This window comes from Trematosphaeria pertusa (assembly GCF_010094035.1).
Source record: "Trematosphaeria pertusa strain CBS 122368 unplaced genomic scaffold BU26scaffold_14, whole genome shotgun sequence".
NCBI lineage: Eukaryota > Fungi > Ascomycota > Dothideomycetes > Pleosporales > Trematosphaeriaceae > Trematosphaeria > Trematosphaeria pertusa.
In genome coordinates, this window is record NW_022987225.1 from 1,302,282 (window position 1) to 1,328,060 (window position 25,779).

General features: G+C 45.7%; 7 protein-coding genes across 7 annotated transcripts; 6 read left to right on the plus strand and 1 right to left on the minus strand.

Moving 5' to 3' along the window:
* Positions 1–1,518: 1,518 nt before the first annotated feature.
* Positions 1,519–3,410, plus strand: BU26DRAFT_522719 (uncharacterized protein). Its single transcript, XM_033829850.1, has 2 exons — positions 1,519–1,564; positions 1,617–3,410. The coding sequence occupies exon 2, from the start codon at positions 1,640–1,642 to the stop codon at positions 3,362–3,364; it is 1,725 nt and encodes a 574-aa protein (XP_033680033.1). The 5' UTR covers positions 1,519–1,564; positions 1,617–1,639; the 3' UTR covers positions 3,365–3,410.
* Positions 3,411–4,034: 624 nt separating this feature from the next.
* On the plus strand, positions 4,035–6,400 carry BU26DRAFT_569004 (uncharacterized protein; the record flags this gene model as incomplete). The annotated part of the gene is made up of 3 exons (XM_033833841.1): positions 4,035–4,374; positions 4,424–4,833; positions 5,276–6,400. The coding sequence occupies 3 exons, from the start codon at positions 4,035–4,037 to the stop codon at positions 6,398–6,400; spliced, it is 1,875 nt and encodes a 624-aa protein (XP_033680034.1).
* A 4,875-nt stretch (positions 6,401–11,275) lies between these two features.
* BU26DRAFT_522720 (uncharacterized protein) lies at positions 11,276–13,036 on the plus strand. The gene has a single exon (XM_033829851.1). It carries the CDS (start codon positions 11,314–11,316, stop codon positions 12,541–12,543), a length of 1,230 nt encoding a protein of 409 aa, XP_033680035.1. The 5' UTR covers positions 11,276–11,313; the 3' UTR covers positions 12,544–13,036.
* On the minus strand, positions 12,757–13,729 carry BU26DRAFT_522721 (uncharacterized protein). Its single transcript, XM_033829852.1, has 2 exons — positions 13,180–13,729; positions 12,757–13,126 (listed from the first exon to the last, which is right to left on the minus strand). Exons 1-2 carry the CDS (start codon positions 13,661–13,663, stop codon positions 13,110–13,112), a joined length of 501 nt encoding a protein of 166 aa, XP_033680036.1. The 5' UTR covers positions 13,664–13,729; the 3' UTR covers positions 12,757–13,109.
* Positions 13,730–14,428: 699 nt separating this feature from the next.
* BU26DRAFT_91153 (kinase-like protein) lies at positions 14,429–15,933 on the plus strand. The gene is made up of 3 exons (XM_033836486.1): positions 14,429–14,506; positions 14,556–15,820; positions 15,875–15,933. The coding sequence occupies exon 2, from the start codon at positions 14,796–14,798 to the stop codon at positions 15,756–15,758; it is 963 nt and encodes a 320-aa protein (XP_033680037.1). The 5' UTR covers positions 14,429–14,506; positions 14,556–14,795; the 3' UTR covers positions 15,759–15,820; positions 15,875–15,933.
* Positions 15,934–16,023: 90 nt separating this feature from the next.
* Positions 16,024–16,925, plus strand: BU26DRAFT_434462 (uncharacterized protein; the record flags this gene model as incomplete). Its single annotated transcript, XM_033824076.1, has 3 exons — positions 16,024–16,397; positions 16,450–16,517; positions 16,567–16,925. The coding sequence occupies 3 exons, from the start codon at positions 16,024–16,026 to the stop codon at positions 16,923–16,925; spliced, it is 801 nt and encodes a 266-aa protein (XP_033680038.1).
* Positions 16,926–17,708: 783 nt separating this feature from the next.
* BU26DRAFT_522723 (NAD(P)-binding protein) lies at positions 17,709–18,859 on the plus strand. The gene is made up of 3 exons (XM_033829853.1): positions 17,709–18,090; positions 18,153–18,334; positions 18,385–18,859. Exons 1-3 carry the CDS (start codon positions 17,804–17,806, stop codon positions 18,819–18,821), a joined length of 906 nt encoding a protein of 301 aa, XP_033680039.1. The 5' UTR covers positions 17,709–17,803; the 3' UTR covers positions 18,822–18,859.
* Positions 18,860–25,779: the final 6,920 nt, after the last annotated feature.

A 25,779-nucleotide genomic window follows, 5' to 3' on the forward strand; every position in this document is an offset into this window, starting at 1 on the left:
CCGCAAGAGATTCGACACCTTAAGATGCCACCACGATTCTACCCAGTCTATAACATTATCCGTACTGGAATAAACAGCAAGGTAATTCTTTCAACATATCCGCAGATCGTCATAGCAGAGGTAACGATTGAAATTTCACCAGGGTAATCTTTTCCGTGTCCGTGACCATGGTCCCACCGCTCCCTGTCGCAGGACATACCACTATTGTAATAGGTAAGCTCACCGAAAAATACCATTAGGAGGATAAAAATCAATTTCGTCTTTAGGGATGGGAGCTTCTTCTACACCAACCCAGATGGAAGCACGTACTGGAGTAACGGAAAGGGAAAATGGTGGTTTACCCCTCCGAAGAAATGATTTCGTATGGACATGAAGAGCTTAAAGGACGGGCTTAGTCTCCTGCCTTTATAAAAGTGTATGGTCCTAGAATAGCCATGGTAGAAAATGACCACGTCCCGGGAGATGTGGGTACCTTTTAGCTTCCAAGGGCGTCTGGCCATTCCTGAATTCCGAATAATAATCGCAAGACCCAGCCGCACATGTCCAGAAGCCCATCCCTGGCCTAGAGCTATCGACGCCAGCGCGATCTTGTCGGCTCACCACTCCGCAGTCGCAACGCGGGTTTCCACCATGTATGCCACGATCGTCGTCCCACGATATCCACCCCATCTTATGGTCAGATTCATTCTGGTGTAACCGGCGTTTACGGCAGCGGATGCATATGTAATACGGTCGCTGGGCGTTGCCGTTTGGATTACTCCGGCTCGTTTCGCTCCGATACTTCGGCTGCCAGCCACAACGGCGACAGGAGGGTGACGTCAGCGGGAATACAGGCAGCGATACCGTGAGTGATGGCCTGAACCAGAATAAGGGGATTCTTGTGTAAGAAGAGTCAAATTGTTGTTGAACTCAAGTGTGGTGCAGAGAGGCTAGCCAAAATTTCCATTCCCCATGCCACTTGAAAGGCTATTCATCTGAATCGCGCTCATCTCAGGTGATGATGGTCTGCTGATCGTTCCAGTCCGCGGTCAAATCGTGATGTGGAATCGATTTTCACTTGTCAATTCTGGCGGTGTCTGCGACTTTGCCCATGGTTCCGTGCGCGAGCGGGGCTCCGCGAGAAGAACACGTGCCGCGTTCGGCGAATCGACAAGGAATGCCGAAGTTATTCCGGACCAGCCTTCCTGCCAGCTGTTGCGCCTTCGCCCCTCTATTCTCGGCGTCCCTTCACATCGCACTTCATTTTCGTTCACCTATGCCCTCGCTGACGTGCAACCGAATCACGACCCACGCGATATTTTTAAGGCGCGAAAAGACGGCATGTACCAAATGTGATTCTAGTCATGGAGTCAAGTCCGCCCATGGGTTGCTCGCGAGCAATGAGGATGTAGAGCTGGCGTCTTGAATAGACGAAGACTTGGCGCCGGCCATAAAATTGTTGCCTAGAGCTTACTCAGCATTGATGGGTCTTTCTACCCATGCCCCGCTTTTGACACGTCCCCTGATGGTATCAGCCTCCAGCATTTCGACCTCCTAATTCATCGACTTCCTACCTATCGCATATGTACTTCTAGACCTTTGCATTCAGAGTTAAATGTCCGCTTATTTTCCAATAGAATAGTGCGCAGATGCAAAAGCCATGGCAACACATGATAACGAAGCGCACGGCTCGACCTTCGATAATAACTGCCGCTGGCCGAGACGGCTTCTGCACCTTGCTACGTTGACATCCTACCCCTGGGAGCCCGGAAACCGATATGGTTGCTATATAGAGCCAGAATACTTCGCGATTTCGTATACCTGGGGTCGATGGGAGCTAGAAGAGGGAGACTACCCCGGTATTCCGCATTTGGACTTCCATACCCCATGGAATATTCCCCGCGTTAACCCCAACCGCTTTACCCAGAAACAATTCATCGACGTTATTCAAGGCTTACCGAAGCTCAGCGACAAACCGATAGAATTTCTCTGGCTTGATGTAGCCTGCATTGACCAACGCGAGCGATCCCACGAGAAAGCCATGGAGATTGGTCGCCAAGGGGTTATCTTTCGTGGGGCTTACCGCGTATTCGCCTGGTTGTATACATACAACAGGAGCGAACTTCGGTCGATAAGCGAACAGCTCGCCAGCTACTGGCGATATGTGTGGAACCCTTTGCTGAAGAACAAGGCAACGACGGAGGATATCGCGGAGGTGGTAGGCAACATTATTTCAACGTTGGAGAAATACACGGCGGACCCATGGTTTACCTCCCTATGGACGCTACAAGAGGCATATATCCGTCCTGACGCTCTGCTGTTGGATCGAGACGGAGATCAGTGGCTTGCGAAGATAAACTCGATTTCGCCACGTTTTAGTGAAGAGGAAGTTCCTATAGGAGTGGAGGACGTTTTCGAGAGCTTTGATATGCTCTACAGAGCCATGAATGAGTTGCCCATTTTCTGTCATAACCAGGACTTGCACGGCATTCGAGATCGGATTGAAGCAACGGGATGCGCCGCGCTGAAGACCAGGATCCCGACAATACTCCTTAGTGCGTCCCAGAAGCGGAAGATCGGTCCAAAGAATACCAATGATAGAGTTTACGGGATCATGCAAGCCTTTGGTCTCAAACTAGGCGTATCTGAGCCAGACTCTCCGCCTCACGCTATTTACGACTTGGAGACGCTAGAGGATCAGCTCGGAGCAAAGCTTATGGAAACAACGCCGGCAATGAGCCAGTTGTTTACACATTCAAAGCCTGCCCCTGTTGGAAAGGCCTGGAGGATGAGTTACAACACCTTCATTCCTCATTTGGCAACTCTCGCGAGCTCCGTCATCAGAATGAGCTCCTTCGAAACGACCACTACGCTGTCTACAAGAAACATAGGCGATACAGTGGTTGGTCACTTCTCCGGACCGACATGCTCCATACAACAATTAGTGTATCCCTGGCGAGAATACCATGTGAACCAACAACTGACCGGGTACTTTGGGAACAGCGTAGGGGTTGCTCTTGATGATATGGTCGGCCTAACCCCACCTTTAAAACTTTGGAAGTTCTTTGGTGTAGGGGAAGGGGAGTATTCACTCGTTGACTGGTTCAAGAACGAAGGATTAACAGTTATGGTTCACATGCTTGGTCGAAGCGTCAATCTGCCGAAAAATTACGCAGAAAACACCCCTATGCGGGCAGTGCAAGTTGTTGGATTATTGCTTCTACGTCCTGAAGATGCAGTTGGTCCAGAATGGAGGAGGTTGGGAATTTGTTGGTGGAGAATTTGGGATCATGATTACATGAACCGAGTCGAAGGAAACTCAAGTCTGGCGACTCTTGCTGGTAAGGGAGATGGGTGGACGCTTCAGCATGGAACATTCGGATAGCTGAGAGCGCTAGAAAATTCAGCATTAGGAAAACTTTTTTCGACATCTCTGCGAATTACTGCGTATAGCAACGTATTTATGCTTATAGTGCGTATATCATAAAGAGATTCTTAAAGATACTCTATTAACATTGTGCCTTCCCAGCGGCACGTAGCATGGGGTGTTGCAGTGCACGTGATTGGGTACTATATTCGGCATAGCGTGTCAACAGTTGGATTCGAGACCTTGGGACCGAATCCCCAGTCGAGTGCAGACCGGAAAACACCGTGATAGAGAGCTAGACACGGGTCTCCGGGTTGGTGGAGCTGAGCAAGCGGGTGGACTCGGGCCCGGCAACCACAAGGATCTGTACTGGCCGGATGGTTGGACAGCAATTCAGTAACGCCTTTTGTCATTTCTAGCGGGTTGGGCTTGATGGCGGACTTCGGCGCTTCTATAACAGCATTGCAACCAAGAACCGCTTCGTAACTTTCCCTAGGGGGAGCCAGTACAGCCACCACGCGAAGCCGCCGTTGCTGGCAGGTGCGGCGCTTCGTGGCTGCGATATGCAAATGGTGAAGGTAAAGAAAACAACCGGTCCGTGCGGCCGAGGCAGAGAAGCTGACCTCGAGAAGTATATATATAGATCTAGCCCTACACTACTACAACTCACCGCCTACCCTTCCTCAACATGGCTGTCAGAGCATTGAGAACATTCTCGACCAGTCCTCGAGAACCTGCCGGGTGGCTTCGATTCCGACATCCTATTACCAACACTACGTTCCTCAAGCTGCAAGCCGCACCTTCAATCTCTTCTACGACCTCCGGAAGCAATGGAAGCTTAGTTAATGGGATGGTCCTTCAGATTGCACAGCAAGCGTGTTCTGTCATGGCCGGAAACTTATGGAATGGGTATTTGTCACGTTCGCAGGACCCTGAAGACGCCCCACTCCATGCAGATGCTACAGAGAGCACAATTCTTCAGCCAGGAACGTACTATTTCCATTCTCCGAAGCAATATTCCAATCGCGGTAAGTGGATACCTTCTAGACTTCAAGCCTTCAACTGACGTGAACGTAGACTATCCCGTCATCAGTAATGTCTTCCAGTACCGGTTTCCATCATGCTCGCAGCTTCCGGCCAGCTGGCTCAAGGCACATATCGGAGCATATAACTACCCCAAGTTCAACAAAACTTCCCCCAAGGTCGTCATAGAACGCATTGTCTTTCAGAGAGATGACTATCGGGACCGAATTCTGGGCGATAGTGACATCTTTACATTTGCTCCGCTTGTCCGACCAAAGTATCATGCGCAAGTTCTAGCAGATATCAGGGCCAATCATTCGCCGACGATGCCCCAACTCACAAGCGCGCTCAAGGCGACCCGAACTTCGAAACACCTAACTCTTCTCGACCTCAGAGGGCCCTACAATACAATCTGTGTCGAACCAACATCGGCCGCCCTTCTCAGGGACGAGAAGATCGTCATTGTGCCCTGTCCAACACCAGCAGGCATTCAGTGGGTGTTGTATGTGATCAACAGCAACTGCGAAGTCACGATATCACGGGGGCACATGAAGCCGTTGCTTCCATTACAAGGGATTGGGAGGGAACTATTGTTTGCGAGGTTTGCGTCAAGCATTATAGCGGTGGCAGCAAGAAACGCTTTCCTCTTTCCAGAATAAGTAGGGTGGCCAGGATGAATTCACCTCCCTCGCATCTACGGCAAGTAGTGAAAGGTTGTCTGCTCGGTCCGTAAAATATATAGCATGCTGCGGTCGGACTTTCCTTTGCTTCAACGCACCGCGCTCGACTTCGCAACTCGACAAATCCAAGCAACTCACTTCATAATACCGCAGAACTACCAACATGAATCTGGCATGAGTTCTCCCTATCCTAATGGCAATTCTCAGCTATGTCTAACAGTAATAGAAACCAGTCCTATGTTCCCCAGTACGATCACTCTTTCAGCGGCCACTGGTATCTAGTGTTCGCACCTACTCCGCTATCGCGGCTATTCCGCCAACCTACGCCCGTGCATATAGTAAGGCGCAGCGACGGAATACCGCGACTTCGAACGTGTCCGCTTTCTCCACGGGCCTAACCACACGCGCATCCGGAGGAGGCGGCGCCAAAGCGACCTTTGATCACGAGTGGGACAACGAATACGCATTGGTATTCAATGCAAGGACCGGGAAGCTCCTGGCAGACTTTCCATCACTTCCCCATGAGGGAAGTTCGCACTCGAAGTCAACGCATTCGAAGATGGCAATCCAAGTGAGCTCGATACTGACGAGCAATGCTCTTGGACACCTTACTAAAGATCATCTGGGCGGTGACATCGTCCAAGACGAGTTTCTACCACCCGGGAAGTACTTTTGGCATCCAGTAGGTCCAAGTCAGTCATCCTCGCCCCACTCAAAGCTCATCAATTACTCATCGGTATACGCAGACGCCAAACAATTGGAGTGGTTCTGGGAGTGGGAGTTGCCGAATGAACTACCCCCCGAATGGTCGACCATCGCATACGAATATCCTCGTTACCGCTATTCTGCCACTCGCACGGTTGCTAAGGAGAGGGACGGCAAGTGCGTCATCTCAGGCGATCCGGATGTATTGGAACTTGCACACCTCGTACCTAAGGCCGAACAGGCCAAATTTGACAACGATAAGATGGACCGATTCATTATTCCAGGCGCAGCACCAGAGCCGAAGGGCGACAAGCTTGGGAGACCCCGAAGAGTGCTCGAGAAGTGTTCGCCGCGAAACGGTCGATCATTCCCTGATTCCCGAGGAATCGATAATCCATCCAACCTCATCCTAATGGAACCGTACTCCCATCAGGCACTGGATCGTGCGTTTTGGGATCCCCTGCCACATGATGGGGGCTTCATTGCCGCCCTTGCGGTGCACCCAACATCTTCTGTGCTCTACGAGCGAATCCATGATAAGCAAATTCATCTTAAGGGGATCTCACCTCATTTCCTCTACACTCGGGCGGCATGGAACGTCTTCAAGAGGCATAAGAAGGGTGAGAATTGGTCTCGATTGAGCTAGGACGGGATTACTTCCTGGAAGTCTAAACCAAGGATGTAGTAGACGCGCCACAGGTTGAATCCGCATCAGAAGTACGCGTCGCGAGATACCTGGGAAAGACAGGTACCACTGTTGAAGCGAGAGTTCGAAATCCTAATGTCCGCGAAGGTTCTCCATTCCGAAACATCGTCGACGAAGGAAACAAATGGAGACTAACTCTCTGTACCTACACCCTTCTTTCTAAACGGCTGCCGGCTTTGAGTTTCGGTGAAGCGGCTTCATGTAATATTTGTAACTTTCTTTTGGTTCTCCTTGGTGCAGCTCCTTGTTACTTAGATAGATTATACTCCCTTGTCCTCTAGCCTTTGCAATGAAGATATACTATTCGCCTTTGCCTTCATCGCTGACTTCCCACGTTCCGGATACCGCCGAGCCAGGCGCCATATTTCGTGAGATAAATACCGAGCTTCTCGCGGGCACTCTCAAAGCCGGATTTCGATGAGGTGCTGTCCCCAGCGTATCTTTGAGCCTCCTTCACCTCCCCCAAATCCTTTGAGCAAGGCGAACATTCCCTTGCCGTTGTACGAGGCGCAGTCATAAATTCGCTCGACCTCGTCATAAAGAAGTTGCGAGCATACTACATATACAGTACCAGCAAAAAAGACGCTATCGTTGTACGAGGCGACATGTGCAAGCAGAGAGCAAGCCACTTTGATGCGAGGGAAAGTTCTTTGGGCCAGGCACTTTGGCGGTCCGGCGTGTTCTCGCCTCGCAGCTCTCTCTGGTGGAGCACTTCTTCGGCGCTGGGGAAGACCTGATCAACGCTGTCTCAAAGAACCTAGATGCATCACCGCTACGCAAAAGAGCACCGCTCAACGCGCAAGCCGCCCTAGGGGCACCGAGCCGACCCGACGGCGCTAGGAATACCATTGCCACATATTTATTGGCGGTAGTAATGCCGCCATGCCATCGAAAGCCAGCCCCAAAGGTACAACGACGCCTGCTTGCTCGACCATTCTGCTTCAAACGCCAGTCATCCCGAGCTATCCGGCTGAAGTACGGGACCAGGCATACATGCAACAACGGCTTTGCAGCTTCTGGAGCGATAACTAATCATAACTACAATGCTAGCGACCTTCCTAGAGAGTGGATTAGGGCCTGTACGTCACACGCAAATCATATCTTTCCTCAGTGTTAGGGTATCTCTCCCGCGGGGTCACGAATGCAGTGCTGGTTAATGTCGCCAACATCTCGGCCGCGTGTCACCGGGTGGAGAAGGGGAAATAAGACAAGCACGCTTTGCCGGATAGGTAGTTAATAGTTTCCGCCCTCGTTGCGGATCTTCTGGAGGATTGCTTCGCCCTCCGCACCGTATGCCATGCGTTTTCAGCATGAGGAGAAGAAACTGGTTCGTCCTCGCTGGTTGCGAGTAATACCGATCCCTCGGCCGCACTCACGGGGTGGGTGGAGCGGGTTGGGGGAGTGCTGTGATGCAGCGGGTAGTCATCTGATGGGATGCTGGTGCTGCGATGCGGTTCGGCTATGCACTCCCTCGACGAGTTAGCGTATGCCAAAAGCGTCAGTGGAATGCTGGTCCAATTTACGGGGTGTCATCGTGTCTTTCTCTCCTCTGCCTCACCTCTGCCTCGTATCTCGTCTCATATTTATCTACTTCTTCATGCCGTGCTCGCCGTGCCAATCTGTCTCGTTGTAGCTTCTTTTCGTTGCTCCTCCAACCATGTTTACCTCCAACGCGGCCATGTTTGGCCCATTGCTCGTCTGGACAGCAAGCATCGCCGCGCCCCTCCAGCCAAGCGCAGAACAGCCGCGCACAGCGACGGGGTAGCTGCGATGACAGTGCGGATAGTGGAGAGATGCAGCGCGGTTCGGGGCGAGCGGAGGCTGGTGGCTATCCACAACGGCATGACGGCGAGATGGCGTGTAGGCTGCTATCGCCGTGTAATGGATGTAGTCGTATTGCAGACGGGCCAAGGTTCATCGGAGCGAGATTGCTGGGGATGGAAGACGTGCTACTTATCCTTTGAGGGCAAATGAAACGAGAAGGCGAGTTGCCTGCACTTGCTAGCCTGGCATTCGAAACAGGAGTGAGGTTGGTTGGCTGCAGGGCATCCGCTGAGAGGAAAGGATCGTTTCATCGTCGCTATCTTTGCCACGCCCTCTCGCGCGGTATCGTTTCTGACGCCTTGCAAGGACATGTGAGATACTGGCGACGCCGCTCATTTCAAAGTTGTCGATATTAAGCATACACCTTACGTCGGCGTTTGAGGCGTACTCTCACGTGTAGCTACATGTTCCACTACCTCCTCCTCCTCCTCCTCCTCTTCTTCTTCCTCCTCGTTCGCCTTAGACGTCTCGAAGGCTTAAATCGAATGCGAAGATCCGGTTTCTCCCGCCTCGCGAATTGCTGCCCTCCACTCAAGAATTGCGCCAGCAGCCTCTAGGACTGCCATCGCGTCATCTTCGTTTACTATTCGTCATCCTCAAGGATCTCCGGAGCGCCCGTCTCTCCGAACTCGAACGCGTACCGACAATACCCAGCGAAGTTTAGCCAAATAGGCTCGCCAATACCACAATTCTTCCTAGCCTAAGGCATGCAGCTCCCATATTTCCCCATCCGCGCCGCGGTGTCTATACACTTCATTGCACTCTCTCGTATTATCCAGTGCCGTACCTCTCCATGAAACAGCCAAAGCGCTAATAAAAGCGACAGGTTTACAAGGACAAAGAACGCCGGTGCCTCCCTTTCTCCCACCCACCCCTCCCCATCGACTCCGAAAGCAGCAAGGCTGACCTGCACGGGCGCCAACAAGGCTGAACGGTGAGCTTCCACAACGAGGCAACAATACTAACGAGCTTTCTCAGGCCCTGAAGCGGTGACGGAAGTCTGTTTACGTTATCTTGAGCACCTACTAGCTTTCTACCATGCACGACTTGCTACTTGTCTGGGATTCGATTCCAGGGCTGACGGTGTGCCGTTCATCTACTTGGTATTAGATGCGCGGCAGAGGCGGAGGCTCATCTATGCAGTGAAGTTCCATATGTTCAAGAAGAGGATGAAGAAAGAAAGAGAGCAGGGTGAAGATATACTCTTTGTTATAGCTCAGCTCAAACTATCTAACCCCCGTGCCCTTGATAAATATCCCAGTCTCCAGCTCATTGCTCTTCAAGCTCGGTGCATTCGCTATCAGAGTTCCCATGCCTGCTGGACCCTTCCACCCCACTGTCATTGGACACCCCTAGCTTCCGCTTTTTCGAAAGCGGCCATGCTAGCCCAGAAAATGGAGCTCTCATAGCTCGGTGCATAGGAAAATGCTGCGTCAGCTTCTTCGACTGCTTCGGCTCCTCGAGCTTCTCCTGCACGCTGACTCCGATGGACCTAGGTCGACGAACAGGCTCCAAGCGGCAGCCTCCACCTCATCGTTTGCTCGATTAAGGATTTCGGAAGAGGGAAGAGGGATTTTTATATCTGGGAGACTAGCTGTTTAGTTGTAGTTATGCACTGATGCGAGAGTAGATTGGTTAATAAGAGATGCAGTTCCTTTCATTGCAGTGTGGGATGACACCGTGCTGAATGCCGACTGATGGCGCGGGTGTGCAGAGGTAGACGGGGAATTCGTGAGCCGGACGCATGTTGAGAGCGCCATCGAAAAATCAAAGATGAGCCGCTCATTTCAACTTGATCTGTATTGGCGCTAATACTAGTTGCACGATAGCGAGACAGGAGGTCACGGAAGGGTTAGGCGTTGACGTGCCGAAATTGGGATTAATGGTGTGCTCGCGCCAGGATAGCTTCCCGTTCTTTCAACGCTCCTGGCACAGACACGCCCTCAAGATTTCAGAACTAAAATTTTTTTTTTCTAGGAGCGGTCTCTAAGAACCCATTTGCACTGTCCCGGTAGAGGACTATGCCCTCGAACATCTCCGCTTGTGCTGCTGCCAGTCCCCGCAGTCTTCGTCACCCGAACCAGGCCCTGGTTTTCCCTGCTCGAGGGAGGAGCTGCCCTGCTCTCCGTATGATCTAAGACATCTCATCCCGTTTGGGCTCCTCAGCCCGGCTTTGCGTGGCAAGGTCGGAAGTCAGCGTTTGCTTTTCGCATCGAACAAAGAACTCCAGAGAAGCCGGTAAGTAGCGGGAAGCCAGTGTTTGAGGTTAGCTCAACTGACTGCCTCAAATAGAACCCTGTAGAAATGGCTGCAGAGGCTGGTTTTGCGTTGCTTGAGCGTTAGACAAAAGTGCCGACTGCAGCTCCAGCCCATAAGTTCGTATACCGGAGCAAGATCTAGGTTAACGTCTGCCCCCGAATCAGTGGATAGGGGAAGAGCACTGCATCGTTCCGATACAAACACGCAAGTTGGTGGGTTGAAATTTCTCCCCTATCGATGTCGAGCCATCAAGATGCGGGGCTGAGAGCGCATGCGCTTTCATATGTCGGCGGCGGGGCGGGGCGGGATGGATGCGTGGAGCAATCGACAGCGTGAAGATCATTGGGCGGGACACCGTGAAGCGGGAGATGCGCACAGCTGTCCACCAGAACCACAGAACGTCATTTCCATTGCCATTGCATACAAGCCAGGGCCTTCCATACCTCGCGGTCGCGCCGGAAAAGTGACGACGGCGAGTGAGATCTCTGGTTGCCGCATACAGGCTAGCGCGGCAGCTGATCGCGCGCGTGCCCAGGTGGGCCCGCACCGTGTCCACGGGTGGATTATCTAGGTAGAGGGAGCATAGGTGTATGCTATGCCCAGCATCTTAATGGTCCATGGCATTTTCTCTCGCATTCGCGCTCGACTAAGCTGTAGCATTCCGCAAGCGGTTAGTGCCGGGGAAACGAATCTCCGCGACGAGCTCCGACACTGGACTCACTCCCACGACGTCGCCGTCCCTGCACCGGCATGCAACCCAACGACATGCAATGAGTAAAGATAACCATCAAGACTCTTTCGCGCTGGCGCCTCGCATCCGGGACGTCAGACCCCATACGCCGCCTGCCAGCCCAGCGCCCCTCGACGTTGACAGCGACACAAATTCGCGCTCGCCGCCCGCATCTCCCTCGTCCTCGGCTCATCCCTCCCCACTGAAAGCAAAGACAAAGCCTACCGAACCCCTCGACGAAACCTTGCGCGACGTCCTTACAAGGCTACGAGCCCTCCATCGCGGTTTCGGAGAGAGCGAGGCTGTCCGTGCCGAGCTCTCGGGCGCCCAGTATCGCGCTCTACAGCATGCCATTGCTGCAGACCAAGGCCTCGCTGGGTGGTTTTCGGACAAGGCCAGGAGTGCATGGACGGAGCGGAAGACCAAGGCTGGTCTCTTCGTTGTCCACATGCCGACACCAATACACGACGAGTTCGCTGACTCCCTGAACCGCGCTATCGCAAGCAAGATTGATGAGGAAATCAAACATGCGAGGGGAGAAGGGAAAGCCACAAGGGCGGAGCTCATGAGTAAAATTAAGAGCCGGACGACGTCGTGGACGAAGCTGGATGCTGCCGGCAGTTACAGAGATCCCGATGCCGGATTCTCTTTCCGTGGGAATGCTATCCGTATGGTGGCCATCGAAATCGCGTACGCCCATAATCCCTCACCCGCCGATGTAGCTGCCGAGTACATAAAAGCTGGTACACATGCGGTTATCATGGCAGACCTGCAATACCACAGTCCCGGCGAGCGAGCCTCCGCACCACCGACGTCTGGCTTTTACTGGATATATCGCCGTGTACGCACGCGGAAGACCAATGGCCGCTTCCGCATACACTCTCGATGCGTCGTTGATAGGCAACCGTTCCTCCGCGATATCGGCCAGCCGAATGCTGAGGTGGTAGACGGTTCCATGCAGCTCCGTCTCTCGGACTTCTGTCCGACCGACCGCCTGCAGCCCGACTCGCAGGACGACCTCACGATTGAAATATCACACGGCCAGCTAGCATCCTGCCTTCACGAAGCCGAAGAGGAGCAGAAGCTTTATGACTCCCACAAACCCGGTCTTGCATCGGATGAGGACTGGGAATCGGATCACGTCCCCGGTCGTCGCATGGCGTCCGCCCTGGATTCGGATGAAGCAGAGTCTGAACTATCTTCACAGCCATCGGATGGCGGAAGTGATTGGACTCCTGCTGCAGCCAGGAGTAAGAAGGTGAAGACTTGAGCCCCAATCAAACCGGAGTCACACCCTACACCAAACTCCTACCTAGCTCGAGGCCACGACGCTCAAACGTCACGATATCTTTCCGGGAGTAATGAGGTGCATGTATGGAGGTAAGAGTTCCATGGTTGGGCAGGACGTGAAATGGCGTTAGACATGGGCACAGAAACAATGATGCACTATCAGCATTAGAGACATTGCGGACAATAATACCCTTCATATGCGCTACGCTTCCATGTTTTCAGCTCCTAGTCTGTTCTTAGTCCTTCAAGACTTATTCTTGGTCACTACTGCCCCTACTTTGCCCTCCACTTCCCCACCGATCCCTCCAAAAGGTCATGCATCTCCACGTCTGCATATCCAATCCGCCTCTCAACCCACAAATTTAGTACACAAAATAACAGCAGCATAGTTCTACATATAAAACGGGCGTGGTAAAGAGATAGTTGCAACATTTAGCGCCTTCGCGATTTAAACCTCGTCAACATTGAGGTGGTAAACTACACCGAGGTGCGACCGCGGTGGATCACAAAAATGTAGTCAAACATTCTAAATATTCAGGCACGACTTTACCCTTGAATGTATTCTGCGGAAACCTATTAGTACGTATTGTGCAATACAGTATATGAGAAGACATACTCGATACCGCGACCGGTCGTGGTTGGAGGTTTAGATCTGCGGAGGCGGCGTTTTCATTCCCCCAGGCGATGATTTCTGCCTCGAGTGCGCTCAGATCGGCACACTTGAGGAGTTTGTACCCGTTTACCTCCTTCTGCAGCAACGCCAGGACCCAGAGAAGCCAGACGCGACAGGTTATATTAGGCGAGCTGTTCAGCGATGAATCGTACGTTCGGAATTGCTGGTCGGCGTGGCCCTTCCAACCAGTGGGGATCGTCGCGATTTGGAAGAGTCCGACGAGCAAGAAGGACTTGAAGACGCCAGCAGTCTTCCCATGATCTGCAATCCAGCCAGATCCCTGTTGCTTGATGTGATACTTGGTCCCTCCTTGTGTAGCATCACCGTGTAGATAGAGACCCCAGTGGAAGTTGTTCGGCGTATGCGGCGAAGTTCGCAGGAAAAGAATAACATATAGACCATTGACTTGAAGATTGCTGAGAGACATGATCAAAGTAATAGAGTTTGCTGCGGTTGTATGTATGTTCTTGGGATAGTTTTGAATGTGATAAAGTGGCTGCCAAAGATACTTGGGCACCATGTGCAAACTATATACTCTTCGTATTCGGAGATGCCAAGCCACCGTCTTACGTCGAAGCGCCGGAGAACAAATGTCCGATGCGCTAGATCTTTAATCTAAGCGCCAGACGGAAGTCTAACTTTAAGACAGGGAGAGCAGAAACTATTTAGGGACAAAAGTCCCAGCTTGTGGGGAGCTTTTGCGCAGTCATGAATTCGCTCGACCTCGTCATAAAGAAGATGCGAGCATACTACATATACAGTACCAGCAAAAAGACGCGATATTCTAAACTCCGCAGGCAGAAGGGGTATCATCAAAAGGTTCAGCAGTTTATGGGGAGCTTTTGGGGATGTGAGGCTATCAAGCGGGTAGAATAAGATCGAGAATCTATCCGAGTTTTCATCGAGAGGAAAGATCTCAGGCTTGACAATCTGGTAGACTTAGGCCCTGTTTACTAGAGCGCCGGAGCGTCCGGCGGGAGGAGAGCAAAACGGAGCAGGGGTAAAATAACCTTAAAAATAGCGACTTTTTTCTTCAAAAAACCCGCGTGAGGCGGATTGAGAAAGTTCCGGGCGTCTACAGCGGGACTAGTCTGCATTGTATTAGCGAAATGGCTCGTGTATCTTGGCATAGTGGCTCGTGCGTCCGCGGTCTTAAGGGGCGGAGTAGAGTCACCCCATAATTCTCAAACGCAACCCTCTCCGTGACCGCAAGGCAGCTTCTTACCCAACTCGATACTGTTGCGTAACGCTATTACTCGTAAGCAACGAAGTATGTGACCTGTTTATGCCCGATCTCGACTTTCTTCTAATAGTTCCAGACACCCTGATTACAAAAGGGGACGCGCGGGCGGCTCTTTGCCAAGGACGGACTCGACGTGAAGGAAACGAAAAAGACGTTCTAAAAGTAAGGCGTCGGCGCCGTAGGAGTGAGAAAAAAATTCACGCAGGCCTCGCATCCAATCTTCAAGCGAAAATATTCGCACGCAACCCTCCGACGGACGACCCAATCGCCACATCCTCACTTCAAATATTACTTGTCCTTCGTACCTACCGCCATAATGAGTTGGCTTCGGTACCTTGTGCCTAAAATTCTCCTACCTACCTTTACTTGGCCTCATCAAGTCCTTGGGTCTGTTGATTTAGCACCATCAATTCCACCAACGCCGCGCCTTTTCCCTCGAAGTGTTCGTCAAGCTTTTGGATTCTTGCACAATTACCTTCGTTCCTTCTCGAGCTACTACTGCCATTGGTGTGGCATTCCATTTGACAATCAAATCGCGGCCCTTCCATTTGGACTGGTATTAAAATGGTCAGACGGCACGCGGCTTGAAGAAGTAGCGGCAACCATGATAGCGCGGTCTGCGGGCTTTCCAGTACCAAAGATCGTCTCATACGGCGAACACCTCGACGCACCTCATGCACCGGTGTCAATACTTATGACCCGCATACCGGGAAAGGATCTGGGCGACCCTGAATTGTATGAGGGGATGACCGATGACGACCGGGAGAGCATTTTCGCGGAACTACAGTGCATCCTACAAGTCATGCGGAAATGGCCTCACCCATGGGGCAAAGAGCAGATCTGTTCGGTGTTAGGTACAGCAGTCAGGAGCGTGCGCATCCCCGGTCATGCAGTCGGACCGTTTGAATCTGAATCTGAATTCAACGACCACCTCTTCAGTTCCATATCCGGCCACAGCTTCGAAACTCGGGAAAAGTTCGAAGAGACGGTAGGAGTTGCTGAAAGACTGCGAAAAATGCGGCATCCAATCGTCTTTACTCATGGCGATCTCAAGCATCATAATATTATGGTTCTAGATGGTCACATTTCGGGGTTCCTGGACTGGGAGTCTGCGGGCTGGTATCCGGATTATTGGGAGTTTACCACGCCGCTAAGGTTTGGCCCAAGGGATTTTTGGTGGAATGAGTTGGTGTGGAGACTGGGCGGTGACAAATACGCGGCGGAACTGGAGAGTGAGAAAGCGCTGGTTCCCCTTACGGTCGATGCCTGGGCATGGTAGATATCTTGTGTTTCGTCAAGACCTTTTGGGGAATGGATGACTGGATGAGTATGGCTGGTATGGTAAGACAAGCAACGGCTTCCCTTTACCGACTTTGTCTAATGACTTCTTCCTAGCTATGCACAGCGCTCAACATAGTGATGATCACGTATGGAATGGGACGACACATCTGGTGGTTAGATGCTCCCACGGCCTTCATCAAGGTAAGGTTTACCATTGCTGTAACCCATGAGAGGTAAATCGCTAATCGTTCTCGATACACCAGATGTCGTTAGCAGCTGAGATTATATACAACGCGGCGATTCCGTTCATCAAAGTCTCCATCCTCCTTCTGTATCACCGCATTTTTCCGCAACAATGGCTGAATCGGGCTCTGTTGTGGCTCGGATCCTTCATTCTAGCGTACAGCATTGCACAAATCTTTGCAGATATTTTCCAGTGTATTCCAGTCGACTCTTTGTGGGGAGCGAGCCCGAACCGATATTGCATCAATTATCCGTTGTTGATCAAGATTTGCGGTGTCATCAACATCCTCACCGACGTGGCTATACTGGCTCTTCCCATGCCGTCTCTGTTGAAGTTGAATCTTTCGGCGTCCAGGAAGAGGCTCCTCATGATTACGTTCTCAATCGGTGGAATGTAAGTCGCGACCACGATGCTTAAGAAACTGTCACCGACGTATTCTGTCTAGTGCCTGCGTTGGGGCTATTGTGCGTCTTTTCTACGTGGACAAGATCGGAAACAGCTATGACGCAACCTGTGCGATATTTTCCCCGCTTCATTTGAATACTTCTAACATTTATTTTAGGGGACTACGGAATTCCTGCACTTGTTGCAAACGTTGAACTCTGCGTTGGGGTTTTGGCCGCCAATCTCCCTACCTACCGCCCGCTTATTACGACGATCACCTCGAGCAGACATGCCACAGATACCAGACGCACACCGCAAGTAGCTGGCTCGTACCTCCCAGTCAAGGACTCACTTCAGGTGCCACTCAGTAGCCTCTTTATCAAGCAGGGCGTGTCAAGCACAGATCTAGATCGAGATAATGTGGAGATGCTTTCCGGAAAACACCAGGTGTACACCCATATATCAGGAGACAGTGGAGCCTGGCCAAAAGGCCGGAATAACGAGATTCGAGTTACGACCTCGTTCAACGCGTCATAGTCTACGAGTGCCAAAAGTTCTTTTCACGTTTAGTGTGCGGGCTGGTGTATCGATAAATACAATTGTAATCAAATCTTGTATAGAGAACCGATCAATACATAGGCTACTTTGCAAGTGGTATCGTGGGCAGAACATATGAAAGGAAATAGCCTCTCGGAATGAAAGTAACGTTACGGCAGCCGAAGCAGCATGAGCAAGGAAAGCTCAAGTGGCGGGACGGCCGAAACCGCGAACGCTCAGACGGCACCACGTCGCTGTCAAACGATAATACCATCACATGTTCGTGATCGAATAAAGAACTGCTGCGCCTTTACGGCACCACAGTAATATCCACCCCGGTCCCCGACAACGACTGCGCATATGTACCATATCCTTGCCACCAATCCAAATTTAGTACCCTGCATGTACTCTTTAATGGCCTGTGCTTTGCGTAGGCATGATCCATAGTCATCTGCTCACCAATCAGAACCTGCCGCCAGCCGCCAGAGAATGGATCACCTCTTGTACACCGCCGCAATACCCCTACATTCCACCCTTGCTGGTCTCTGAAGGTTCCACAGCTGCAACTGTTCCCGACACCATACTACGACCTGTTTAGTCTTAGCTTAAAGTTCTGGAAACATCACTGCTGCTGCTTAACCCCAAGCGAATCGCATCCCTGAAAGGTGCAGAAATCAGCCTCACGGAAACAAGACCGGAAGGTGAAAGACATCACTGGTACCGCAGTGTACTTTAAGTCGAACCCCCCCACCCCCATTGATTTTACAGAACGCACCCCATTCGAGAAAATCTCGAGAAAAGCATTTACGTCTCTTTTGCTTCAAGCAAATTCCCAACCACCCATTCGATAGCGACATGCGAGTTCGATACCTACTGCAATGACTCAACTCACCTGGCTGGTGACTGGTTGCTCTTCCGGATTTGGTGAAGCCTTTGTGCAGAGGATACTTGCACGAGGTGATCGTGCTATTGCCACTGCACGTGGTGACGTTGCACGTCTAGTTTCACTCGAGGATGTTGGAGCAGCTATTCTCTCACTGGATGTGACAGCTTCCCAAGCTGGCATCAATGCGAAGGTAGAAGAAGCGATTGCTATCTACGGCGGAATAGATGTCCTCGTAAATAGCGCTGGGTACATCGAGGCAGGAATAGCGGAGGAAGTCACGTAAGGCACATATTTACTGAAACAGCTCTGTTCTCTTTGGCTAACATTAAGATGTGACACAGCAACGAACACTTCATCGCCCAGTTGAACACCAACACTTTTGGTGCTCTCAATGTCACTCGTGCTCTCTTACCCCATTTCAGGGAGAAGAAGTCTGGTGTTATTGTTTGGACAGGTTCTCTGGGTGGCATTGCGGGAGAGGTCGGCGGCGCCGCCTATTGTGCGAGTAAATTCGCTCTGGAGGGTATGTCATGAAACTTGGGAGCGTAGGATCTAGACTCACTATCTTTGCAGGCATTGCCGAGTCACTGAAGCTTGAAACAGAGGCTTTTGGTGTCAGGTCGCACTTGTTCCAGATCGGCCATTTCCGCACTAAGCTGCTTAACTCCAACAACTTCAAAGCCGTGCCGCGAAGTGTCGATGTCTACAAAGATATCAACGATATGATCTTCGATTTCCTCGGTCAGGCAGACAACAATCAGCCCGGAGATCCTGATAAGGCGGTGAATATTATGATTGATATTGTCAAGAAGGAGGGTGTAGCTGAAGGAAAGACGGAACCGTTGCGCTTGCCTCTTGGAAAGGATGCGCTGGCCACTCTCCGAAACAAGTACACCAAGTACTTGGACCTGGTCAATGAGTGGGAGGATGTTATTACGAGCACAGATTACGATGTACCGGATGTAAAAGCCAGTACAACTGTGCAGGGCCATGAAGCTACCGTCCTATGAGTGGAAAATAGGTTTATCGTAACTGTTCAAATACTGTGTCTTGAAGAGAATTGAATATAGATGTACAGTTTGCTCCAACATTTTGCATCCCAGCTTGATTTAGAAGTTGATCGTTTCACACCCGTAAGCGAGAGTACGGACATACTCTGGTTCGTAACAAAATCGATTGTAACTCAATATTCGACACTGATTAACGCTATCTACCTCCATATTAGGAGCTTCAAGGAGTCAGTTCCTAGCTGCCATGTTCTTCACATTTTGAGCATTTCCTACACAACAATACACGCCCTAAGCCATCTCGAGCTAACCTTCGTCATCGAAGCGTCGTAAATTAAGTCGATTAAGGAACCGAGTCTAATTGTAGGTTCAGAAGCCCAATCTGATCAAGCGAGACCGTTCAGGAGCTTCAAAAGTGCAAAGATATCTCGGAAGCTTAACGTCCTCGCCGAGGTAGGGTTACATGACGAGCTCAGGGTGAGGGGGCTTGCAAGCACATACGGCCCACTACCATTTGGGGCGTCGGCAGAAATTTTCCGCTGACAACGGGCCGTAACCAGGCATGATCCGCTGCCAGTTTGGTCTCCTCGGATGATATATGGGTTAAGAACTCTACATATCCTCAGCCCCCAACTTTCAAATTTAGCACTTACTAGATATTATGGTGCATGAGGTGATAGATCGGCATTGCCACAACAAGAACTGCCACATAGTTACCATAGGCAATAGTAAGCCAACGCATTATTCCTGTTTCAGGCGTGCAATATAGTATGAGACCCAGCCCAACAAGCGTACCACCTTGGAAGCCTTGTGCGACAGTGGGACTGTGCGAACCTGGAGCACTGTGGAGGAAAAACCTGGTACGGACCCACTCTCATATTTGCCAATGTCGCTGACATCAGATTTGATTTACACACTTCGGTCTCCAACAGAGAGAGCTAGGCCCGGAGGCCTGCCCAGGTGGTTCATTCTGCGCATCCGTCGCTTGTGGCTATTAACCGCCAGAATCCCTGTCAGAGGAGCTACCATGACTGGAGGCCCAGAAAGTCCGTAGCGCATTTGCGGGGCGCACGAAGTCCGTAGCGCATCTGCAGGCGCACACCCGCGGCGCATTTGCGGGCGCACACGAAGTCTGTCCCTGGTCCTATTATATATGGGGTTATTCATATCGAGTCGATATAAATACTTTCTGGCCCGTGCAGGGCAAAACCAGGGGGTCGATATGAATTGCAGTGGTAGGTCGATATGAATTGCAGTAGTAGGTCGATATAAATACTTTTTATTCGTGCAGGAATATTAATATTAAGTTAATATAAATTGTAGCGAAAACTAAGTTAATATAAATACTTCGAAAATTAAGTTAATATAGATTATAGCGAAAATAACGTTAGTATAGGTTATAGTAGTAGATTAATATAAGTAGGTTAATATAAATATATACGTAAAAATATAAAGTTAATATAAATTATAGTAATAGGTTAATATAAATACTTTTTAGTCTATACCTAAAAACTAGAGATTAATATAGATTATAGTAGTAGGTTAATATAAATACTTTTTAGCCTATATATAAATATTAATATTAAGCTAATATAGATTAAATATTAAGTTAATATAAATTAGAGTAGTAAGTTAATATAAATTATAGTAGTAAGTTAATATAAATTATAGTTAAAATATAAGTTAATATAGATTATAGCTAAAATATAAGTTAATAGTTTAAATATTATCTTACTTAGTTTATATTTAAACCTTTAATAAGAGTTAAATATAGGCGTAGATTTAGAAAAAATTTAGCTACTTACTTTAAGTTATAGCTAGCTAAACTATTAAGCTATTCTTTAAGTATATATACTTTATATCTATCTACTCTTATAAGAGCTAGGTCTGTAGTCTCTACTACTATAAGCGCCTCTAGAATACCTAGCTAGATAAGTTAGCTATAGGTAGTACTATCTCTATAAGCTATAAGAATAAAAGGTGCTAGTAGAGTAGGTTAGGTTAAATTTAGCTATCTAAAGATAAGAAGTAGAAGAATACTCTAAGAGGCTCTATATATAGAGGTGTTAAGCGCTAAGACGCTAGACTAGGTTACGTGCTAAGACTACGTAACCTAAGGTTATATAACTCTAGGTAAATCTCTAAACTAGACTATTATATTACCCTCTCTTATAGAGAGAGCTTGTCTCTAAGCTCTAAAATACGCCTTCTAGGTCTCTCTTCTTCTAAAACTTCTATATTATACTCTTAACTATCTCTTTTAGCTTATAGTAAGTGTATTTATATTAGTTTTAAACTAGAAGCGCTTTTATAGCTACTACCTTCTCTCTAGTTACTCTCTTCTTTTAGAGATTTAAACTAGAAGGCTTATTTTCGCGTCTATAGAGTAGCTTTATTATAGGCTCTCTTCTTAAATAATACTATAAGCTTAGCAGATTCTTAAATTACTTAGTAGCGTCTTCGCGTTACTCTTATATCTTCTACTCTTACAAGTTTTAAATTCTTTACTATCTTCTCTAGAGTCTTCTCTTTTTTATACGTCTTAATCTAAGCATCTAATTATAATAGTAGCTCTAGCTTATCTAGGTATACTATATAAAAGTCTCTTACCTTATAAAGAGCGTTAATAAAGCCTATAGTATTATACTAGATAGAGTTAGAATTATAAGTAACCTATACAGCGTAGTATTAAAGGTAATTTTAATAAAGATAGCTATCTAGAATTTTATGTACAGGCTATTCTAGATTACTATTAACTTTAATAGATAGCTACTTAGGCTCTACCTACTCTAGTAATAGCTCTAAGGCTTTTCTTAACTAATTAGTATAGAAGACGTTATATATATATATATATATAGATAGCTAGAGCTAGAAAAAGTAACTCTTTATAGTAATAATTAGGTAAGAGCTATATATCTATTAATTAAGCTTTATATTAGACTAATTTATTAAAAAGCTATAGAGTTTAATATAGACAAGGTTACCTACTATAAAATTAGATTCTTAGCGCTTTTTATTTACTTAGAGCGCCTACCTAGCTTACACTTTTATAATATTACTTTATATAATTTTAGTAGCTTTTTTTATAGTATTATATTACTTCTTAGTAAAATTCTAAGCTTTCTAGCGTAAAAGATACTTATATAAAGTAGAGACTTTTACTATATACTTCTTCTAATTCTAGTAGTATACTAGCTAATATCTAAACTTAATTTTATACGCTATTAGTTCTATAGTTTTATATAGTAATATAGCTTATACCTAATTTATATAAGGTAGAAGGTCTAACTAATTATTCTAGTAGTAGTTAATAAATAAACATAGATACTAATTAAGATATTAATTAATAATCTCTATATTTCTATTAGTTTATAAGTAGTATATAATAGAAAGCTTTTACTTAATTTCTATAAGCTAGTAGAGCTTATCTATAAAGATAGAGGTAAACTATAGACTATAATCTAATATAATAGATCTAGAAGAACTATATATATACTAGATATATTAGTAATAGTATTAGTAGCTTAAGATTAGGTCTAGGTAGTAGTTTAATATTATAGATATTAGATAAGCGAGATTAAGTAAGGCGTACTATACCTAAATTAAGTTTTTTCTAATACTTCTCTAGGCTAGCAAATAGCGCTATACTTTATTAGAGTTTTTTTTTAATATTCTACTACTAGCTACTACACGTAGCTACTCTAGTAGAATATTAGAAAAAAATAGCTACGCTACTACTACTAGTAATTTAAGTAGTAGAATTACTAGTAGTAGTAGTATAGCTATTTTTTTCTAATATTCTACTATTAGCTACTACGCATAGCTATTTTTTTCTAATATTCTACTACTTACTACTACTAGTAGCACGCGTAGCTATTTTTTCTAATATTCTACTACTTACTACTACTAGTAGTAGTAGCGTAGCTATTTTTCTCTAATATTCTACTACTACTATAACTATTATCTTACGTCTAGTAACTACTATAGTAGTATATCTTTCTTCTTCTTACTTTTTCTTTATAGTAGCTTTTCTATACCTATTCTATATAAGCTCTACTTTCTAGCCTTGTCTATACTACACGTAAAAGTGTTACCTTAGCGCTAGTATTATAGTAGTAAGTTATTAAGATACTACTTTAAGAGTCTTACTAACCTAGTTACTCTTAGAAATATAATATAGACGCTTAAAGAAAGAAGACTATATATATTAGAGTTATTTATATTAAGTTAATATAAATACTTTCTAGCCTATATAGGGTAAAACTAGAGAGTTAATATAAATTATAGTAGTAGGTTAATATAAATACTTTTTGTCTATATAGGAATATTAATATTAAGTTAATATAAATTATAGCGAAAACTAAGTTAATATAAATACTTTAAAAATTAAGTTAATATAGATTATAGTAAAAATAACGTTAGTATAGGTTATAGTAGTAGATTAATATAAGTAGGTTAATATAAATATATACGTAAAAATATAGAGTTAATATAAATTATAGTAATAGGTTAATATAAATACTTTTTAGTCTATATCTAAAAACTAGAAGTTAATATAGATTATAGTAGTAGGTTAATATAAATACTTTTTAGCCTATACGCAAATATTAATATTAAGCTAATATAGATTAAATATTAAGTTAATATAAATTATAGTAGTAGGTTAATATAAATTATAGCTAAAATACAAGTTAATAGTTTAAATATTGTCTTACTTAGTTTACGTTTAAACCCCTAATAAGAGTTAAATATAGGCGTAGGTTTAGAGAGAGTTTAGCTACTTACCTTAAGTTATAGCTAGCTAAACTATTAAGCTATTCTTTAAGTATATATACTCTATATCTATCTACTCTTAGACTCTTCTATAGTAGTAGCGCGCACATCTACTATAAGTAGAGTAAGATATTAGGTAATTAGAGGTAGATATATATAAGAATAGGTCGCGTTTCTACTACTATTATAAATAGCGCTCTATTCTTTTATTTATAGTCGCGTTTAGTCTTAATTTTAGACTAATATATTCTAGTAGCTTATAGTAGTAGAGACATGTCTTAAACATACTTCTTTTTTTAGCCTAATATATCTAGACAAGCAACGTTAGAGAACTAGAGGTAGATATTCTAGTAGCATCTAAGGTTTTTAGTTTGTAGTAGTAGAGAAAGAAGCAGCTATAAAATTTTAGCTAGCTTGCTTTTCGTCTTTGCATGTAGAGAGAAGAGAAGAGAGAGAAGTAGTCTAGATACTACCTTAACTTCTCTTATCTTCTATAGCTAAAGTTTCTACGTAAGTATAGTTCTCTTCTAATTTAGCTTAGTGTCTACTTACTACCTTAATAGTGTAGTAGGTAGAGTTTTATACGTTTTAGTAGTAGTTGTAGAATAATAGCGTGTATAAGAGTCTTTAAGAAGGCGCTATATGCTAGACTAGGTAGCTTTAGCATGTTAATAAATTCTAGCGAATTTTGCAGCAATAGCTATAGGTACTTATAAGATATAGATAGATCGCCTAGAATTATTATAGTTTAACTCTCTAGTAGAACTTAAACATATATAGAAGTATAGTTAGGTTTTAGTATTAAACTATAAGAAGAGAGGTTTAGAGTTATAGCGTATTTAGGTTATAAGCCTAAACCTCTATCTTATAGCTAACTAGAGTAGATAGAATTTATAGGTAACTCTATACTTATAGACGCTACTCTACTTTTTTTCCCGCCTAGCTATACTAGTTAATCTAGGCTAGTTTTTATGTAGATAAGTAGCTATTAAACTAAATCTAACTTACTTTTTGTCTCTAGGTCTACTATTCCTCTATGTATTCGCAGTCTACTTTCTTTAGAGTTAGGCTAATTAAATAGTTAGTAAAGAAGTAGATAGTACTTTACTTTAGATATAATAGCTTCTCGCCTAGACTTCTCTTAGACTAGGTAATAATTATAGAATTAGTGTCTTACTCTCTATATATAGGGCGTAGCTTTACGTTTTAGTAGAATAATATTATAGAAAGTAAGGTAATAGAGAAGATTATTATAAGTAGAGAGAATAGGTAGCTATAAGTTTTATTAGCTTACTTTTAATGTCGTAGTCTAGTATAACGCTATAGAAGAAAGACTAGAGTATAAGGCTATATAATAATCTCTTTATAGAGCTATACCTATTCGTTCTATTCTTAGTCTTTTACTTATTTTTTTTTTAGAGTAGTCTATAAAAGCTATAAAGTAGGTCTACTTACCTTATATCTATATAATATAGTTCTATTAATTTTATTTTTAGGTACTAGAAGATATAGATACTGCTTTCTATATTCTAGTATTTTCTCTAATTTTAGTAGTAGAATTATAGAGAGTAGTGTTAATAAGAGTAGGTTACTAGTTAGTATAAATTATAGTAGCAGGTTAATATAAATACTTTTTAGCCTATACGCGAAAAACATAGAGTTAATATAGATTATAGTAGTAGTTAATATAAATACTTTTAGCCTATACGCGAAAAACATAGAGTTAATATAGATTATAGTAGTAGTTAATATAAATACTTTTTAGCCTATACGTAAATATTAATATTAAGCTAACATAGATTAAATATTAAGGTAATATAAATTATAGTAGTAGGTTAGTAATACTATAAATAAGTATATTTAAGTTCTCTATAGAGCTAATATATGTTTATATATATAAAACGTATAGAGAGACTTTTAGAGTAGAGAGGTTAGAGATTAGACTAGCGTATTAAACTTGTTCTAAGCCTAAACCCTCTTTCTCTCTCTACCTTACTTATAATAATGTATAACATAGAAGCTAAATTCTCTTTTACTTATATAAGATAGATAGATAATAGCTATAAGTTGCTTAATACTAGTATAACCTCTTTAAATATATATTAAATATTATCTATACTCTACTTCTATTCTTTACTATATATAAGCTCTAATTAGAGCTACTTATGTAGTAGATCTCGCAACTAAA

Bases quoted from the DNA above. Each gene is read 5' to 3' on its own strand.
- BU26DRAFT_522720 (XM_033829851.1), top strand. From the start codon at position 11,314: ATGAGTAAAGATAACCATCAAGACTCTTTCGCGCTGGCGCCTCGCATC.
- BU26DRAFT_91153 (XM_033836486.1), top strand. From the start codon at position 14,796: ATGAGTTGGCTTCGGTACCTTGTGCCTAAAATTCTCCTACCTACCTTT.
- BU26DRAFT_522719 (XM_033829850.1), top strand. From the start codon at position 1,640: ATGGCAACACATGATAACGAAGCGCACGGCTCGACCTTCGATAATAAC.
- BU26DRAFT_522721 (XM_033829852.1), bottom strand. From the start codon at position 13,663: ATGTCTCTCAGCAATCTTCAAGTCAATGGTCTATATGTTATTCTTTTC.
- BU26DRAFT_522723 (XM_033829853.1), top strand. From the start codon at position 17,804: ATGACTCAACTCACCTGGCTGGTGACTGGTTGCTCTTCCGGATTTGGT. The intron at 18,091-18,152 runs GTAAGGCACATA...GATGTGACACAG, and splicing joins GGAATAGCGGAGGAAGTCAC to CAACGAACACTTCATCGCCC. The intron at 18,335-18,384 runs GTATGTCATGAA...CTATCTTTGCAG, and splicing joins GAGTAAATTCGCTCTGGAGG to GCATTGCCGAGTCACTGAAG.